Genomic DNA, 15,613 nt, shown 5'->3' with positions numbered 1-15,613 from the left:
TCACCTGTAGCCTATAGAAGAATGCTGGTAAAGGATGTAAAGTCCCATACATTTGACATAATTACAGTACAGAAAGACAGACAGTTGCAAAAAGTAGTTCCGTTTTAACGTGCTTCTCGAGGTACGGAAAAAATTTACATTTTCCCTTTCAAAATGCTCGACTCGATATTTTTTTGATAATAGACCTGTGTAAGAACAACTTCTAAAAGTCTGTTTCCACATATACTGAATGTAATTTACTGCAAATGCCATATCTTCAATTTTGTATGACTTACTGAAGACTTACAATGATTGTTTTGATGCCAACTATATTGATAGCACAATTAGAGAGTACATGGAGAAATAATCTTCATGTTGAATATATTTACATCCATTACTCCTGTGCCTTGTAACAATAGACTCCATGCTTGTCCTGGAAAGGGGGGAAGCCAAAGCTGCGTACTCCCGGCTCCGAAGAACTGCAGTTTCTTCGTGGCCTTGTGATGGGATATCGAACACTTCCATCGGCCAACCAGCCGGCATTGCAGTGATCCAAGCCCGTCAGTTTCCATGCAGCGTACAGCTGGCCGACTTTGGCGATCTGTGCTTCATCGTCCTCACAGGCCTGCCGAGCCTCTGTCAGGTTCATCTTGCCAGAAGGCTGAAAATAGTACACTTTCCCTTAGGATGGAAACAGGAAATAAGACATTTATTGGAATTGTTGCTTTTCCAATATTCAGTAGTTTGAGTCCCAAATACATGGATTGTGAACTCTGTTTTTTAATAAATACATTACAATGTCGACTTCACCAACATCACTAACATGATCAGTAATAAACTTTATTATAGAGCAGGGGTTCTTAACCTTGTTGAAGGTACCGAACCCCACCAGTTTCATATGTGCATTCACCGAACCCTTCTTTAGTGAAAAATAAAATGTTTTTTCAATTCAAGAAAAAGTTATATGTTTTTTTACTGGTGCACAAAATGAACTGTGCATGAACATCACCTTGTTCAAAGAACAAAACCAACACCGTGCATGAACTCACAACAAATTACACACCTTACACACATTACCATGAATTGTTTAACGTGGACCGCGACTTAAACAAGTTGAAAAACTTATTCGGGTGTTACCATTTAGCGGTCAATTGTACGGAATATATACTGTACTGTGTAAACTGTACTGTTTCATATAATGTATTCTCTTCCTTTGCAATCTACTAGTAAAAAGTTTCAATCGATCAATCAAAAAACCTGCAAATCAGATGGAAAATTAGACGGAACATTGTTTGGGGGTATCCATAATACGCTGATAGGGAGAACCCCTGAGGCCGACTCACCGAACCCCTAGGGTTCGATCGAACCCAGGTTAAGAACCACTGCCGTAAAGGGACATGGATGTCGCAATACTTTTTGCGAGATCTCGCAAACGTTTTTTTTTCCTATGTCAGTGAACCGGAAGCGAAACAGCCACAGCGATGGAGGAGCCGGAGCATGCGGGAGCCTACCCGACCTTTGTGCTTGGCCAATACTAAAATAGAAATCAATAAACTTCTCCCACGGATGCTGGGTGGGCTCCTCCATCACTTTTGTCTTGTTTCACTTCCGGTTCACCATCGCGGTGTCTGTTTTACTTCCGGTTCACTGACATAGGAAAAAAAAAACTTTTGCGAGATCTTGCAAACACATTTTGTTCCCTCCATGTCCCTCTAGGGCAGTAGTTCTTAACCTTGTTGGAGGTACCGAACCCCACCAGTTTCATATGCGCCTTCACCGAACCCTTCTTTAGTGAAAAATAAAATGTTTTTTTTTTTTAAATTCAAGACAAAGTTATGTTTTTTTACTGGTGCACAAAATGAACCATGCATGAACATCACTTTGTTCACAGAACAACACAAACACAGTGCGTGAACTCACAACAAATTACACACCTGCAAATCAGATGGAAATTTAGAGGGAAAATTGTTTGGGGGTATCCATAATACGCAGAGAGAGAGAAGTTTTTATTTACACGATGAGTTGGGTGTGTCTTGACCTCAGCGGCGCAGGCTCCGCCGAACCCCTTAGGCCGACTCACCGAACCCCTAGGGTTCGATCGAACCCAGGTTAAGAACCACTGTTATAGAGCCTAAAAAACTAAATAACAGCTTGCCATTTACCCTAGTACTTCTAGGTTCCTTCAGGTCATCCCATACACAGTGGTAGTTGCGGATATTAATGCATTCCAAAGGATTCGTCAAAATGCGACTTATCTCATGCATGTGCAACATAGCACATGTCACACTGTTGTGACTACGCATTCTACAGCAGTATTCTATAATTAGCATTTTTTATGGCCTCTGTGTGGGTTGTTTGACCACACAGACTTGTTTGTTACCCCTAATGTATGATCGTACAATAACTGAGACAGTGTACGGAAATGTTTTTGACAATGATTTATGTACGAAATGTAATCCTACAAAAACCTGCCAAACTTGCCAACATTTTGAAGGGTTATTGTTCTTCTGTATAAAGTATTTTTAATAATGTCCATTCACTTATTGTTACATTCTAGAGATGGGATTTATGGCTCTGGGAAGGGATCTTGAAGAGCCGTTCAAAGACTGGCTTTTTATTATAGTTATTTTCTTCTTTTAATCAGTTTTTTTTTTTTATCATTAAAGGCCTACTGAAAACCACTACTACCGAACACGCAGTCTGATAGTTTATGTATCAATGATGAAATCTTAACATTGCAACACATGCCAATACGGCCGGGTTAGCTTACTAAAGTGCAATTTTAAATTTTGCGCGAAATATCCTGCTGAAAACGTCTCGGTATGATGACGTCAGCGCGTGACGTCACGGATTGTAGAGGACATTTTGGGACAGCATGGTGGCCAACTATTAAGTCGTCTGTTTTCATCGCAAAATTCCACAGTATTCTGGACATCTGTGTTGGTGAATCTTTTGCAATTTGTTCAACGAACAATGGAGACAGCAAAGAAGAAAGCTGTAGGTGGGAAGCGGTGTATTGCGGCCGGCTGCGGCAACAACACAAACACAGCCGGTGTTTCATTGTTTACATTCTTGGAAGATGACAGTCAAGCTTTACCATTGGCCTGTGGAGAACTGGGACAACAGAGACTTTTACCAGGAGGACTTTGAGTTGGATGCGCAGACGTGGTACCGTGAGTACGCTTCCAAACATTTGATCGCTTGCCCGTACGTGCGTGCCGCTATGTGCATGTCACGTACGTAACTTTGGGGACTTTGGGGAAATATATGTGCTGTATGAACTTTGGGGAGGTGAACGGTACTTTGGGCTGTGGGATTGAGTGTGTTGTGCAGATGTTTGAGTTGTATTGGCGGGTTATATGGACGGGAGGGGGGAGGTGTTTGTTATGCGGGATTCATTTGTGGCATATTAAATATAAGCCTGGTTGTGTTGTGGCTAATAGAGTATATATATGTCTTGTGTTTATTTACTGTTTTAGTCATTCCCAGCTGAATATCAGGTCCCACCCGCCTCTCACAGCATCTTCCCTATCTGAATCGCTCCCACTGCCCTCTAGTCCTTCACTCTCACTTTCCTCATCCACGAATCTTTCATCCTCGCTCAAATTAATGGGGAGATCGTCGCTTTCTCGGTCCGAATCGCTCTCGCTGCTGGTGGCCATGATTGTAAACAATGTGCAGATGTAAGGAGCTCCACAACCTGTGACGTCACGCTACTCGTCTGCTACTTCCGGTACAGGCAAGGCTTTTTTATCAGTGACCAAAAGTTGCGAACTTTATCGTCAATGTTCTCTACTAAATCTTTTCAGCAAAAATATGGCAATATCGCAAAATGATCAAGTATGACACATAGAATGGACCTGCTATCCCCGTTTGAATAAGAAAATCACATTTCAGTAGGCTTTTAAGGAAACAATCACAGGATACAGTTATATAATAAATTATATAAATAATCAGGGTTGTCAAATGATTAAAAGATGCAATCACGATTGGTCACATTGATCACAGTTAACTCAAATTAATTGCGATTAATCACAGATAAATATATATTTTCATCGTTAATGTGTACCCTAGACAGATAATTTTCAAGCTTTCAATACAACGACTGGACAATTAGTTTGATTTAATGAAATGTTTTTTAAACTTTACGCTTTTTTAAACAGCTCAACACAAAATGGACATAAACACGCATTTAATGACTATTAAAAAAATACCTGCAGTGTGTTGTTGTCTTCCCAGAGTTTGTATTTTGTAGGAAAACAGAATGTGTATTCCTGCTGTAGGAGCACTTGTATTCAGTGGAGGAGCTACACCACACTTAGATACCAGTGTCATGCATTAATAACAAAAAATGTGGATTGTTATGATCATGGTTTGATTGTCAAAGATGTTTGGTAATGTAAAATGTGATATTTTTTACATGAAATCAATGCTTTGGATATTGTGTACTTTAAGTACACAAGTTATTGGCATTCATTTTGCTGCAAGACAATTTCTTAACCTTCCTTATTTATTAATCATTTGTAATATGTAGCCTGCTAAACATTCTGTAATTGAGGTGCATCAACCAGAGCATGTTATAAAATAATATACACTGTATTTCAATGTGCCACAAAATGTCCCCCTCTACACTATATTCCTCAACTGATGTACTAACATTTATGTAGGTAGATATATCACAGATTAAATTACAAAATATATCTGACATTCAAAGCACCATTGTAATGAAACATTATTTATTTTCTTACTGTAGCGAATGTGACGCATAGCGCTATTATTGGGAAGCCGGAAGTGTGTGATTGATATGAGAAGCGTTGTCTTGACATGTTTTGACGAAGGTTTCCAATAAAAAATTACTCTAGACTTCCTGTCATCCGTCTTTTTACCTGCTGAGCTTTTATTTAATCTAACCAAAGAAGTTAGTCTAACAATCTACATTTTATGTTATAAATGCAGTAAACTGCATATAAACACGGAAGTGAAGCTCTTCCCCTCTGAATGCAAGCGCGCCAGCAGGCGTTCGCTCCAATTATGTCATGGCTTTGGACCTGGTATTTCCATAAAGTACCCTTTTCTTTGTGCATTTCTGCTCGCTATTTTCCCGCTTGTGGTTCAACAGTAACTGAACATCATTATAGTTGCTTATTAACATGCAAATTAGTAACATATTGGCTCTTAACTAGTCATTATTAAGTACTTATTAATGCCTTATTCGGCATGGCCTTGTTATAACCCTAACCCTCTAACCCTAACCAAATAACTCTAATTTAAGTCTTTGTTACTTAGAATATGTTCCCCAAGTGTCCAAAAAACTCTAAATTAAGTCTTTGTTACTTAGAATATGTTCCCCATACTAAAGTGTTACCAAAAACATATAACTTTGTCTTGAATTTGAAAAAAAAAAACATTTTATTTTTCACTAAAGAAGGGTTCGGTGAATGCGCTTATGAAACTGGTGGGGTTCGGTACCTCCAACAAGGTTAAGAACCACTGCTATAAACAATACATTTGCACCAATAACACTCTATTAGTGGAAATTATTATCCTGTGTAGATCGCCAATAGGACATTGTAGACTCTTGAGACAAAAGGCTTCTCCTAAAATTTGCACGCATTAAACTGTCACAATAGCAGGAGGAGGATATGAACATATAATAATTGCGCACTCACAACGTGATTTATCAAGCCTAAAAGTGTTCTGCGGCCGCTATTTTCAGTCTATATTTTCAACCTTAGTAATGGCCGTACAAGCTGGCGCAGTAACGCACAAATGGCATTTCTGCCTTCTGGAGGACGTGGGATCGTGTCGACAAGCTACATATTTCTACAAGAAATATAAAACATTCGACATATCGTCTTTTCCGGCAATTCCGTATTAGAGCTTATCAGTGACTCAAGGGCTGACTTGAAGACAAACAAACGGCAAAACAATGGCAGCTGGTAGGGTTTTTTTTATGAAGTTTGTTTTTTCATATATAAGGAGCCAAAACGCACCGACGGCTTGCTAAAAAATAAGTTATGTTGTCTAAATTGCGATTCCAAATTCAAGACAGAGTGGTATGGTATTTTAGATGTGTGCTGCATGTCCAACAACATTGCAAAACAGCACAGGTTGTAGACCCCATGAGTATAGAGGAAAATGAGTGTCTTCATGATGACTGTCAGTAAAGTAAACCCAAAATCCTCATTTAAATAAGGCGGTCTGCACCAGCTTAGCATTTGTTATCAATTGTTGTGGTATCAATGTTATCACATTTGTTATCAATGTCATCAATTGACACTCAGTCTCAGTCGATCACCTACAACATGCCCACTAATAGTACACACAATTTAATAGTTTGCACTCACTGTATAGACCAAGGGTGTCAAACTCAAATACAGAGTGGGCCAAAATGTAAAACTGAACAAAGCCGCGGGCCAAGGTTGAACAAATTAACCTTTTAATAGGGACCCAAACAAGTTTTGCATTGAATATTGAACAAGCAAGGCTTATATAACTTTATAGTGACATGCAAAATCGAGTTTCAAATAATAATAATTAAAAAATATCATTGGCATATCAAATAAAATTTAAATAAAAATTGAATGCCTCTTTTCTATTTGCAGCCTTCTGAGGTAAATATCAAAATAAACTTTTTCCACAGGCTAATAATATATTTGAAAATAAAATAACAATAATGAATGAATCAAACATTCAAGCCTTGAAGTAGCAAGAGAATGTGCATGAATAAGACTTGAATCATTGCTCAGTTTGCTACACTGATTTGCTTTAACACTGAATGTGGAACAAGCAACGCTTATATAACTTAATAGTGCAAAATCAACTTTCAAAAAACAAACGAAAAAACATCAATGGTATATTTAATACAATTTAAATAAAAAATGTAATGCCTCTTTTCTATTTGCAGCCTTCCGAGGTAAATATCAACATTAACTTGGTGGGCGGGGGCGGGGTTTGGTGGTAGCAGGGGGTGTATATTGTAGCGTCCCGGAAGAGTTAGTGCTGCAAGGGGTTCTGGGTATTTGTTCTGTTGTGTTTATGTTGTGTTACGGTGCGGATGTTCTCCCGAAATGTGTTTGTCATTCTTGTTTGGTGTGGGTTCACAGTGTGGCGCATATTTGTAACAGTGTTAAAGTTGTTGATACGGCCACCCTCAGTGTGACCTGCATGGCTGTTGACCAAGTATGCGTTGCATTCACTTGTGTGTGTTTAAAAGCCGCATATAATATGTGACTGGGCCGGCACGCTGTTTGTATGGAGGAAAAGCGGACGTGACGACAGGTTGTAGAGGGCGTTGAAGGCAGTGCCTTTAAGGCACGCCCGCAATAATGTTGGCCGGGTGAAAATCGGGAGAAATTCGGGAGAATGGTTGCCCCGGGAGATTTTCTGGAGCCTCCCGGGAAAATTGTTGGCAAGTATGAGTATAAGCGGTGAATGTGGTGTTACAGCGGCACTGCCGCTGTATAATACCGGCGGGCCAGCTCTATTGTTAATTTGATATTGCCTCAAGGGCCAGAGTTTGACACCCATGGTATATACTGTCCAATGTTTAATAGCTTAGTAATATTGCAATGCAAGTCAGCACTAGAATACAAACACCTCACCTCGCAATAAGGAGGAAAAGCAGAAGGCATCATAGCGATGAGGTTGCGACAGGCGCTTGCCGTAACTCCGGATGCCTGGGGCAAGTCCAGGACCGCCGCAAGTTGCTCTGGGCTGAGTTATGGGGTACTGGACTGTCCCGTCGGCCAGCCAGCCTGCGTTGCACCAGTTCAGACCTTCCTCCCAGGCCTGGTAGAGCTGAGGGAATGTGGCCACCGTGGCGTCCTGCTGCTCACACGCCTGCTTAGCTTCCAGGAAGGTCAGGTAATAACGGCCTAGAGGATGCTGGTATGGAAACACCACACCTGAGTAGACAAGTTTGGGTTTTTTTTTTTTTACCATGGTAATCTACAGTATTCTGTACTGCAGAAGTCAAATGTATGTCCATTGAAAAAAAAAAAAAAAAAAAAAAATAGAAACAATAAAAAAAATATTAAATGCATCCATCCATTTCTACCGCTTGTCCCTTATTGGGTCAAGGGGGGTGCTGGAGCCAATTAAATAAAAATGGAAAAAAACGATTAGAAAAGTACAATTTTAAATTAAAGTAAAAAACTTCTAAATTAAAAAAATAAGAAATTAAAACATCTAAATCAAAATAAAAAATCAATAAAAAAAAAAAATTAAATAAAAATACTAAAGTAATATTTTAGCAATTATTTTATTACAGTTTTTTTCTCAGGAGACAATAGTGAGCGTCAAGGGGGTCACAGAGGGGCAAATAGAGAAGAAATGGGGTGAACACTTCTAAATGGTAAATGGGTTATCATTGTATTGCGCTTTTCTACCTTCAGGTTACTCAAAGCGCTTTCACACACATTCACACATTCATTCACACACTGATGGCGGGAGCTGCCATGCTAACCACGACCCATCAGGAGCAAGAGTGAAGTGTCTCGCTGGCACCGCCGCTCTACCAACCGCGCCACGCCGTCACAAGAAGTTCTGTAAGATACTGTATTATGGATACTTTCAGGGATAACATTTGGATTTCAGTCGTTGTGGGGACAGGACTAGCTTGCGTACGGGGAGGGGGCGCGGTGTGAAGATGCATGCATAATTTGGAGTAATGTAAAATTGTTCAAAAATGTATTTTATGTTTAGAGTAAAAAAAAATATTGTTTTTTGATGATTCTATGACAATTTAGTTTATTGTTTGTCTCATATATCTTGACTGAAATTTGGACCAACTCCCCTTCAACAGCGTGGGAGCATTTATGCTCAGACTAGGGTGTGTAATTTTTGTTGTTATTCTCTAAAAGTTTTATGTCAACAACAGATAGCCAACTTTAAGTGAAGCCCAATGCTCCTCCTGTATTGATTTGTCTTTGTTTTTACTTGTTTTGGTGGCTTAATCTTGTCTCCACTTGCATCCAGCTGCCTGTCGGCACATCTGATCACTGATTATTCTCTGCGTGCTGTCAATCATTGCGGTGTAGCACAGCATCACAGAAAAAAACAGCAATGGCTGTGAGCAGTGAGCCTGTGGGCGGTCGAGAGTGAAACAGGCGTTTTCCGCTTGGTGCAAGTGTTTGACTTGTCTCTATTCAATGTAGTGAAATATTACAAACCCCGTTTCCATATGAGTTGGGAAATTGTGTTGGATGTAAATATAAACGGAATACAATGATTTGCAAATCCTTTTCAACCCATATTCAATTGAATGCACTACAAAGACAAGATATTTGATGTTCAAACTCATAAACTTTATTTTTTTTTTGCAAATAATTAACTTAGAATTTCATGGCTGCAACACGTGCCAAAGTAGTTGGGAAAGGGCATGTTCACCACTGTGTTACATGGCCTTTCCTTTTAACAACACTCAGTAAACGTTTGGGAACTGAGGAGACACATTTTTTAAGCTTCTCAGGTGGAATTTTTTCCCATTCTTGCTTGATGTACAGCTTAAGTTGTTCAACAGTCCGGGGGTCTCCGTTGTGGTATTTTAGGCTTCATAATGCGCCACACATTTTCAATGGGAGACAGGTCTGGACTACAGGCAGGCCAGTCTAGTACCCGCACTCTTTTACTATGAAGCCACGTTGATGTAACACGTGGCTTGGCATTGTCTTGCCGAAATAAGCAGGGGCGTCCATGGTAACGTTGCTTTGATGGCAACATATGTTGCTCCAAAACCTGGATGTACCTTTCAGCATTAATGGTGCCTTCACAGATGTGTAAGTTACCCATGTCTTGGGCACTAATACACCCCCATACCATCACAGATGCTGGCTTTTCAACTTTGCGCCTATAACAATCCGGATGGTTCTTTTGCTCTTTGACGCGACGTGCACAGTTTCCAAAAACAATTTGAAATGTGGACTCGTCAGACCACAGAACACTTTTCCACTATGTATCAGTCCATATTAAATGAGCTCAGGTCCAGCGAAGCCGACAGCGTTTCTGGATGTAGTTGATAAACGGTTTTCGCCTTGCATAGGAGAGTTTTAACTTGCACTTACAGATGTAGCGACCAACTGTAGTTACTGACAGTGGGTTTCTGAAGTGTTTCTGAGCCCATGTGGTGATATCCTTTACACACTGATGTCGCTTGTTGATGCAGTACAGCCTGGGGGATCGAAGGTCACGGGCTTAGCTGCTTACGTGCAGTGATTTCTCCAGATTCTCTGAACTCTTTGATGATATTACGAACCGTAGATGGTGAAATCCCTAAATTCCTTGCAATAGCTGGTTGAGAAATGTTTTTTTTAAACTGTTCAACAATTTGCCCAGGCATTTGTTGACAAAGTTGTGACCCTCACCCCATCCTTGTTTGTGAATGACTGAGCATTTAATGGAATCTACTTTTTTGCCCAATCATGGCACCCACCTGTTCCCAATTTGCCTGTTCTCCCGTGGGATGTTCCAAATAAGTGTTTGATGAGCATTCCTCAACTTTATCAGTATTTATTGCCATTTTTCCCAACTTCTTTGTCACATGTTGCTGGCATCAAATTCTAAAGTTAATAATTATTTGCAAAAACTTTTTTTTTTATCAGTTTGAACATCAAATATGTTGTCTTTGTAGCATATTCAGCTGAATATGGGTTGAAAATGATTTGCAAATCATTGTATTCCGTTTATATTTACATCTAACACAATTTCCCAACTGATATGGAAACGGGGTTTGTATTTTGGAAAGTAAAAAGTGCAGAGGGCAAAAACTGCTTTTTGAAATAGTGCAAAGGACGAAATGCATGAACCTAAAGATTTGACATAAGTGTTTGTCTGAGAACTGGTAAGGTATAAGTTACCTCTCAACTCAAGGTCCACTGTAGTTCTCTTGTCCTCCAGTCCGTCCACCACTTCACAGACATAGCGGCCTGTATTGTTCAGTTGGAGTTGAGTCATCACAAGTGCAGCATCTTCTGGAAAGTTCTGCCTGAGCTGCACACGTCCTCTAATCAACAAAAACATGTGATTTCGGGAATACACTATCAGTTCGCACGTAAATCTACAAAGAAAAACCTGAATTCTCCAAATGTTCGTCGACGGGACCCTACAGCTACCAGCACATCCGTCTGAGGCCCCCCAGCGACAGAAACCCAGGACCACTTAATTCGGACCTTCCTGGGAGAGTTCAACTCTGGCTCGTACCAAAACCTACATGGCAGGGTGGCATTTTCTCCTCGGAGTGCAAACACGGAGGAAGGAGATTCCACGTGGAGATTCACACGATTGTATTGACCTGGAAGTAACAACAACATAGGAATATTAAGAAACGCACTAATACATTATACTGATACTATCTTGATCACTTTGTATTACAAATTCAGTTCCTTATAAAAATGAAATTAACATTAACAGTCATTGAAATATCTGAAAAGTCACAGTTTTAACCGCAGAATACTTAAGTTCATTACAAAACCTTCCAGAAATGGTCGTCATCGTTTTTATCGGAACAAAACAATCTTTTTTATCCTTGATATTTAAAGGGATCTTATGATGATTTTCCTGTTTTTTGACCTATAAATGATGTTACACTGTTGAATACTCATGTTCAACAATACCAAAGAAACAAATCATAAGGTTCATGCAAGCAGTTTTGGATGTCTCTGAACGCTGTGTTTTGGACTCTTTTTTTTAACAGTATGACACCTCGTCACTTTCATTTATTGTATTTATTAGAGCAAATGGGACCATAAAGTATCTAATAACAGCATTATGGAATACTTTGTGGTCCCATTTATCGTATCATAATATCATTATCATAACGTTTTTATGAAAGTGAATCACTCCCTTCTTTTTCTTATTCTAATGTGCAACCCATAATAACAATGATAAGAGCAGAGATTCTCAAACAGTGGCGCCATCTAGATGTACGCCAAAGAATCCCTTAATTAAATATTTAAACACAGTGTTACTGTTCAAACTGTGTCTAATGTTGCAGTCAAAACAAATGTTAAATATACTTGTTAAAAATGCCTCTGCCTTGTTTTTAATGAATATTTAGGCCACTGTATTTTTGATGTCGGTCATTATGGTGGTACTTGGAAAACCAGGTGTTTTCTGAGGTGGTACTTTTTGAGAACCGTGGATTAGAGCATACAGTATGAATTTAAGTAAAAAAAAGAAGAAGAAAAAAACCACCTCCAAATGCATCTATGCCTTACCTGGTGTAAAGGTCACCGCACAATAATGCATTTCTGTAATACAGTCGTGGCTGCCGGCCATCAGGGCCTGCAAAACTTCATCTGCTGGCCTAAACTATATCAGAACTGTAATTCTCATATTTTTTCCATGAAATTCCAACTGTCTACTTTCTTCGTCTAATACCACGTCTCTTGGTTGCATTGCTTTCAGTATGTGTATTGTGGAGAATGCATATATTTTTAAGAGTTATTTCGTTATTCATAGTCATCTTTAAAGCAGCTAATATTTTCCCATGTGTACACTTTGTGCTTTTTCCTTTTGTTCGCTAGTAAACTCTGTGTTTCACTTTGAAGGCGCTGGAATGTGTATTTGGGAGTATAATGTACTCCCTTTTTTACCTTATCAGTTTAGAACAATAAGCCTATATTTCTTTCTGGGCGGGAGGGGGCTGTTTTCATACGAAATAAGATGACTCTTTCCGTTTGATTTTCAGACCGCTTCTTGATGCTGTTATTACCGAATTTGTAAGGACTGGTCTCCTAAAGCTTTAGTAAAAGTTGGTAATATTGCAATTCTGTCTTGGTGGTCCTTCTTACTCAACATATATGTCATTCGAAAGAGCTTGGGATTGACCAGTGTCTTTTATTCCCTGAGAGGAAGACTGGTCCGACGCAACAGTATGTATGTGGTAGATATTTTTGTAGAATCAGATTTCAGCTTCTTCTGTGTTGCCATGCCAATGTAATCTCACCAGGGCCTTCAGAATCAGGAGTACAGACTCAATGTCACTTAAGCTATATTGGATTTTAGATTCGCCTCACGGGGCCAGCTTGTCTTATATTGATATAAGTTCAGCATTTTCCGTCCTCTGATTGTCTGATTAGAGCAAAACTGTTCGACACGCCAAATTCGACAAACTGAATAGTCTGTAGCGATATGCAGTTTGAAATTTTAAATACACAGCATCTCAGGTAATCTTGTTGAGTGTGATCCTCAAAGAATATGTAAAAAAAAACTATTGGTAAATCGGTAGATACATGTACATACTTATTCATACAAACAGATACATAATATATGTTCACATTGAGTATTGTCACAGTGTTGTCCTATTTTAAAAAGAAGAGCAAGAAGAAGACAGTCTATTGGAAAGAAAATCATTATTCTCAAGAATTTCTTTTGAATTGATAAGATTCTGTAAAGGTATGATTGACAAGTAGCACCTCAGATATTATTACAATACATTTTATGTGGATATATTCAACTATAATATACAAACCCCAAAACCAGTGAAGTTAGCACGTTGTGAAATGGTAAATAAAAACAAAATACAATGATTTGTAAATGCTTTTCAACCTATATTCAATTGAATAGACTGCAAAGACAAGATACTTAACGTCAAACTGGAAAACTTTGTTATTTTTTGCAAATACTAGCTCATTTGGAATTTGATGCCTGCAACATGTTTAAAAAAAGCTGGCACAAGTGGCAAAAAAGACTGAGAAAGTTGAGAAATGCTCACCAAACACTTATTTGGAACATCCCACAGGGGAACAGGCTAATTGGGAACAGGTGGGTGCCATGATTGGGTATAAAAGTAGCTTCCATGAAATGCTCAGTCATGCACAAACAAGGATGGGGCGATGGTCACCACTTTGTGAACAAATGCGTGAGCAAATTGTCGAACAGTTTAAGAACAACATTTCTCAACAAGCTATTGCAAGGAATTTAGGGATATCACCATCTACGGTCCATAATATCATCAAAAGGTTCAGAGAATCTGGAGAAATCACTGCACGTAAGCAATGATATTACGGACCTTTGATCCCTCAGGCGGTACTGCATCAAAAAACGACATCAGTGTGTAAAGGATATCACCACATGTAAGTGCAAGTTAAAACTTTACTATGCAAAGCGAAAGCCATTTATCAACAACACCCATAAACGCAGCCGGCTTCGCTGGGCCGGAGCTCATCTAAGATGGACTGATGCAAAGTGGAAACGTGTTCTGTGGTCTGACGAGTCCACATTTCAATTTGTTTTTGGAAACTGTGGACGTCGTGTCCTCCGGACCAAAGAGGAAAATCACCATCCGGATTTTTATAGGCGTAAAGTTCAAAAGCCGGCATCTGTGATGGTATGGGGTGTGTTAGTGCCCAAGGCATGGGTAACTTACACATCTGTGAAGGCACCATTAATGCTGAAAGATACATACAGGTTTTGGAGCACAATATGTTGTCATGGACGCCCCTGCTCATTTCAGCAAGACAATGCCAAACCACGTGTTACAACAGCGTGGCTTTATACTAGACTGGCCTGCCTGTAGTCCAGACCTGTCACCCATTGAAAATGTGTGGCGCATTATGAAGCCTAAAATACTACAACTGAGACCCCGGACTGTTAAACAACTTAAGCTGTACATCAAGCAAGAATGGGAAAGAATTACACCTGGAAAGCTTAAAAAATTGGTATCCTCAGTTCCCAAACGTTTACAGAGTGTTAAAAGAAAAGGCCATGTAACACAGTGGTAAAAATGCCCCTGTGCCAACTTTTTTGCAATGTGTTGCTGCCAATAGATTCTAAGTTAATGATTATTTGCAAAACGAAATTAAGTTTCTCAGTTCGGACATTAAATATATGTTCTTTGCAGTCTATTCAATTGAATATAAGTTGAAAATAATTTGCAAATCACTGTATTCTGTTTTTATTTACGAATTACACAACGTGCCAACTTCACTGGTTTTGGGTTTTGTACAAGAATGATTCATCTTACCAAATCGAACCAAATGCTACAGGTTCATGTATACGTACTGTCTTGGTTGCTGTTGGTATGGAGGTATTTTTGGTAGAAGAAGGAGTTTGAGATAGTCGCAGCCATAGTCCAATTTGAGAGCATCAGCTGAAGACACCACAGCACCTGGAAGCCACCCATCGTCACCTGAAGGTTGCTTCCTTCAAACTGAAAGACAGATCATTTGTAATTTGTGACTAAGGTGATAGTGTCTGGGTATTTATTGACTTGATGGACATGGCTTTTAATTGAGTGACTCGGTCAGTGGTTCTTAACCTGGGTTCGATCGAACCCTAGGGGTTCGGTGAGTCGGGCTCAGGGGTTCGGCAGAGGTCAAGACACACCGGACTCATCGTGTAAATAAAAACTTCTCCCTATCGGCGTATTACGGATACGGCAACAGCAGAAGTCAGACTGATTTGCATGTGTGTAATTTGTTGTGAGTTTATGCACTGTGTTGGTTTTGTTGTTTGAACAAGGTGATGTTCATGCACGGTTCATTTTGTGCACCAGTAAAAAAAATACGGTAACACTTTAGTATGGGGAACATATTCACCATTAATTAGTTGCTTATTAACATACAAATTAGTAACATATTGGCTCTTAACTAGTCATTATTAAGTACTTATTAATGCCTTATTCGGCATGGCC

The 15,613-nt window shown here is 39.4% G+C and overlaps 1 protein-coding gene across 1 annotated transcript; it reads right to left on the bottom strand.

The window, feature by feature from the left end:
- Nucleotides 1-373: 373 nt before the first annotated feature.
- LOC133616160 (hyaluronan and proteoglycan link protein 3-like) lies at nucleotides 374-15,103 on the bottom strand. Its single transcript, XM_061975302.1, has 5 exons — nucleotides 14,983-15,103; nucleotides 11,050-11,269; nucleotides 10,836-10,981; nucleotides 7,584-7,886; nucleotides 374-660 (listed from the first exon to the last, which is right to left on the bottom strand). Exons 1-5 carry the CDS (start codon nucleotides 15,101-15,103, stop codon nucleotides 374-376), a joined length of 1,077 nt encoding a protein of 358 aa, XP_061831286.1.
- Between the last annotated feature and the right edge of the window lie 510 nt (nucleotides 15,104-15,613).

Source organism: Nerophis lumbriciformis, linkage group LG15 (genome assembly GCF_033978685.3).
Source record: "Nerophis lumbriciformis linkage group LG15, RoL_Nlum_v2.1, whole genome shotgun sequence".
In the NCBI taxonomy this organism is placed as follows: domain Eukaryota; kingdom Metazoa; phylum Chordata; class Actinopteri; order Syngnathiformes; family Syngnathidae; genus Nerophis; species Nerophis lumbriciformis.
The sequence above is the reverse complement of the archived record's forward strand: the minus strand, read 5'-3'. Positions and strand labels throughout refer to the sequence as shown.